A 4,682-nucleotide genomic window follows, 5' to 3' on the forward strand; every position below is an offset into this window, starting at 1 on the left:
ATAAACCCCGAGCACATTTTGTCTTAATAAGGGGTTATAGTTTATGCAACACATTAATCATCACTCTGTAATTAAATCTCGCTGTAAATTGACTTCAAAATATCCTGGACTTGTACTCAGCACAATACAGCTTATGGGTTCTGTAAAAAATAAAAGTATAGAATAAACATTTTTTTTTTTTTCAAAAATTAACTATATAAAACCATCAACTTTTATTTGAAATATAGAAACATATGTATGAAATGTTAAAAAAGAATCAAATATCATATTTACCCGATAAAGCTGATCCAAACTGAACCTCGAGTCTAATGTTTCCAGTTTTCTTTAAACTTTATTTCCAGTTTTCAACAAGGATATGTATTCTCCATGCTGCGCAAAGTTGGGTTTCAGTTGAAAGGCAAACAACGTACTGCCAGATTGGAATGATGCCCTGTCTAGATCATTCCCAAAATTTTCTTGCCACGTTCCTGTTACATTATACAAATTGGAAAAAGCTCTCATGAATGTGGCTCCAGTTGTTTTACTAAAGTCCAGTTTTAAAGGGTTCCCACCTACAGGCAACCCGTCAGCATATAAACAGATGCTTTTTATGTCACAATTCAAAAAGTTGAAAGGATTTGATTTATAGTCCCCTGTTACCGCCTTGGATGTATTAAAGGTTACCACTACTCGTTCCGGTTTGTGTCCGGAAAACATATTATCCCAGGAAAAAGTCGTACTCCCGGTGGCAATACTTTGCACTCTGCATTCTGTCTTTGTAAAGGGATATTTTGCATTCGTGTTTTTCATCATTTCCGCGTGACCGTAAATGACTGCCGGATTTACTCTGATCTTACGAGCCAGCAAATAGATATCCAAAATGTCGATCTTGTAATCCGGACTGCTTTCGCCCGAACTTAGACAAAACGCTGGAATGTTTCTGTGTAGTTTTAGTTTCACATCCACTCCATTCAGCATGTAACGGTTCAATGTAAACAAATCGTGGAATATGGGTCCCTGCATGTCCACCACTTTGGATTGGGCTGTAAATTTACTTCTTTCAAATAAACCATTGTTTGAAGACGAAGGATCAGTGTCTTTGGGAGAATTTGCGTCATCTGCCAAGTACAGCTGTGACTGCAATTGTGAGTCCTTTGCATCAGCTCCGTATTTCATTAGACTATTTATCATTGCACGGTATCCGTTATAGTTACAAGTAATTATAGCCTTGTTCTGAAGAGTCACCTCAGTGGTTGAAAATAAAGCTTGCAAAAGCATATTTACAGGTCCCGTTTTCTCTGAAGCGCTTAAAGCAGTTCCATTGGGTTTTGTCACTTTCAGTTTCACATACAGCTGCGATCCTTTCAGATCTATATAGTCCACAGAATTCTGTCCGCTGATTCTGAACTCAATGGGGCTGTCACCAGTCACCTGACTCAATGGTCGAATTTCCTCAAAGTATACATCAGAAACACCGACCTGAGTTGGAGGTAGGTCAAATAACGCTAACTCAGAAGGTAAACCCTCATGAAAGCTGTCCTTATTTAGCACTGACATTTCTTTTCGTTGTTTTTAGAAATTTAATAAATCCCTTTTAGACCTAGCAACGCTTACTTTCTTCTTGCTGGTTGTCTTTTTCCTTCCTTTCTTAGACTTCTGAATTTTTTCCCCTCCTTTTTGCTGTACTTTCTTTATTTTGTAAATTTTGACAGAAGCTTTTTTGGATTTTTGTTTAGACGTCCGCTTCCTCTGAGAACTTTTTGGTTTATGAAACATTTTGGTTACAGCAGTAGGATTTATATTGTCCCGTTTTAATTCACTTTTTGCTTGTTCCGTTGTCTGTTCTGCTGGAACGACCGTTTTGATAGGCGGTTGTTGCGCGTTTGAATGTGGTGATGTGTATTTCTCCAATGATAGAATTTCATAATTTCTCGCTCCGCCGCTTTGTAAAAAAATCGTTTTTCCACTAGCCACTTTATCGAAAAAATTCATCCAGCTTTGCGGATTTGGCACATATAATTTTGATTTATTCATAGTCACTTAGAAATGGATATTGTTTCAAATGAAACGTCAGATGCAATGGCGAAGCTAAGAATGAGGGATCACTCCCGTCTTCGCATTTTATATAAACAGTAAAAATCCAGAAGATCCTTTTTCTGATTGGTAAATAATACACTTTGTTAAACTGATAGCTCCGACCAGTTTTTGTATTTTTTTCTACCCGTCTCAAAAGCGGCTGTTCTGAGTCATATACAATGCTTTCCTTACAAATGTCAGTGTATATGTATAGATCTACATTCGCTTTAGGACCTTTGGCTTTAGATTTTGGACTCGTGTCCGTAGCATAAAATTCTGTCAATCCGATTTTCCAAAATCCCGTCAAGGGTAAAGATGCATTTTAATGTACTTTGAATTTATACACTTTATTATCCGTAAAATACTCATCACTACTGTCACTTTTTACATAAATGTATCGATCCATAATGTTTATGGAGGTGTTTAAGCAATATCCTTCACTTCAGTTGCATCTATCCAACTGTTAAATGATGAGGGAAATCCTTGCCACTGAACTAAATATTGTTGTTTTTTATTTCGCTTTCTTTTTTTCAAAATTTTCTCAATAAACCACAGACTGTTTTCATCTTTATTCACTTTTTGCAATTCGTTCGTATAAAACCATCCAATAATACTTTTCCCATTTAAATCCTTAAGTTTATACATTGGAATAGCCTGTTTTAGGATTCGCCCCGCTATTCTAAATACCTCCGTGGTGTATTGTTCGTTGTAAGCCCGTTGAAAGGGTTTTTTCGTATAGCTAAGACGCGCAAGATCTCCTATTTCAAAATTAAACTTTGGCTTTCCTTTTCTTTTAACACTATTGGATTTTTTCAAATAAATATGAGCCCACACATCACTTTCATTCTCTTTGTTGACATCATTTGGTGCTATCAAATTTAAACTACGGTGGGGTGTGGCATTGTAACTCGCAACAACATTCTCTAGGTCGTCTATATAACGATACGTTCTATTATGTCTCATCATTCGATACAATTTTTCTTTCAAATTACGCTGCACTCTTTCAACATAGTTGCTCTTAGGTGCATTGTTTGTGGTAAAAAAGTAAATGTCGCTGTCTTTCATAAACTTTTTAAACCACCTATTCACGAATTCACTTCCCTTATCTGCACGAACTTTCTGAATTTTTAAAGGAGTCATATCTTTCAGGATTGTTTTCATGGCACTTAAAACACTTTTGGCAGTCTTATCTTTAAGTGGCTCCACCCATAATTTCCTTGAAAGAATATCTATAGCGCACAGTAGGTACCGCACACCATCATTATATTCAGCTAGGTTGAACATAGATAATAGATCCACATCTAATTGTTCTCCAATAGATGATACACGAACTTGAGCTGTCTTGAATTTATATCGTCTTTGCTTTTGCAAAGCGTAAGCATCCTGATCATTAATCCATTGTTTAATAAAGTTTAAAGAAAATTTTCCAGGGTATTTCTTATTCAATACCTGAAAAACTTTACTAGGACCTGTGAAAGCAGCCGCATTTTTGGATTTAAAGTAGTATTTTCTTAACTCTTCCTCTTTAGAACCTTCCATTTTGACAGTTTAAAATGGTTTAATGAGGTTTCTAAACTGTTTTTTATTTATATAATTTATAACATTTATTTCTTATGAAATCTTAAAAATAGAACAAACTAGCTAAAAAAACATTCAGAGCGTAGTGAGGTATGTAACATTAAAAAGCAATTATTTAAACATTATGCTCCAGGTGGCTCTAATTTAAACAATAAAAGTCAGTCATGGTGTGCTTCACGTGTCTATCTACTTTTAAAGCACCAGTGCACATTACGAGTTGGACTGTTTTACCTCCCAATGTACTTTACGACTTGGACTGTTTTACCTCATTTGAGGTAATTCCGATCTCTGGTTCCCTCACTACTCACTGAATGAATATTTATAAACGAGTTATTTTAAAACACAGATAACAACTAAAACTATTATTGTGCAGTACATGAGAATTTTATAACACAGCTGAGATAAAAAATATAATGTTAATTTGTTTTAAAAATCATAAAGATGTAAAAATAAAATAAGTGTTGCTTGCTTTGTTATAGACAAAATATTTTGCATTTTCGTTTTTATTTTCTTAGTCGCTTATGCCTTAAATGTAACAGATCTGTTTGTAATTTTTACATCTCATCATTTTAACTAAACTGTGTTTATCTAAATAAAAGTTTACATGCTGGTTCTTTTAAAATTTGACTTTTTTTACTTGTCTCCCAACAAGGATAATGCTACTTTAGCTTAAATTTAAGTTTAGATTTGATTAATATTCTTTAAACAGTGGTGGCTGATCTTACCCACTAAATTTTGGTTCCTTGTGTCCTTTTGTGTTTGCGCATGTTTTTGTCTGTATGTGCATAGGTTTGTCTGTCTGTATTAGTTTTGTGCATGTGCACGTGCTGTAGCTTGCACTTTTGAGATGCTATGATTTTTGCATGTTGTATTCTCAGCTGGATATCAATTCAGATGAAAATTGAAGTCGAGCTATTATTTGTATATGAATTATATAAATAGCAGGTTGCTTCGTTATGGGCGACACAACTGAAGATTTATTTTCAGAAAGTATTTCAAGTATATATCTATTCGCAGGTGTATATTAATAGTACATAACCCTCTCTCTG

General features: G+C 34.8%; 2 protein-coding genes across 2 annotated transcripts; both read right to left on the reverse strand.

The window, feature by feature from the left end:
* Positions 1–324: 324 nt before the first annotated feature.
* Positions 325–1,536, reverse strand: LOC128551852 (uncharacterized protein F54H12.2-like). Its single transcript, XM_053532776.1, has one exon. It carries the CDS (start codon positions 1,534–1,536, stop codon positions 325–327), a length of 1,212 nt encoding a protein of 403 aa, XP_053388751.1.
* Positions 1,537–2,478: 942 nt separating this feature from the next.
* On the reverse strand, positions 2,479–3,594 carry LOC128551851 (uncharacterized). Its single transcript, XM_053532775.1, has 2 exons — positions 2,888–3,594; positions 2,479–2,515 (listed from the first exon to the last, which is right to left on the reverse strand). Exons 1-2 carry the CDS (start codon positions 3,592–3,594, stop codon positions 2,479–2,481), a joined length of 744 nt encoding a protein of 247 aa, XP_053388750.1.
* Positions 3,595–4,682: the final 1,088 nt, after the last annotated feature.

This window comes from Mercenaria mercenaria, unplaced genomic scaffold, assembly GCF_021730395.1.
Source record: "Mercenaria mercenaria strain notata unplaced genomic scaffold, MADL_Memer_1 contig_1764, whole genome shotgun sequence".
Taxonomy (NCBI): Eukaryota; Metazoa; Mollusca; class Bivalvia; order Venerida; family Veneridae; genus Mercenaria; species Mercenaria mercenaria.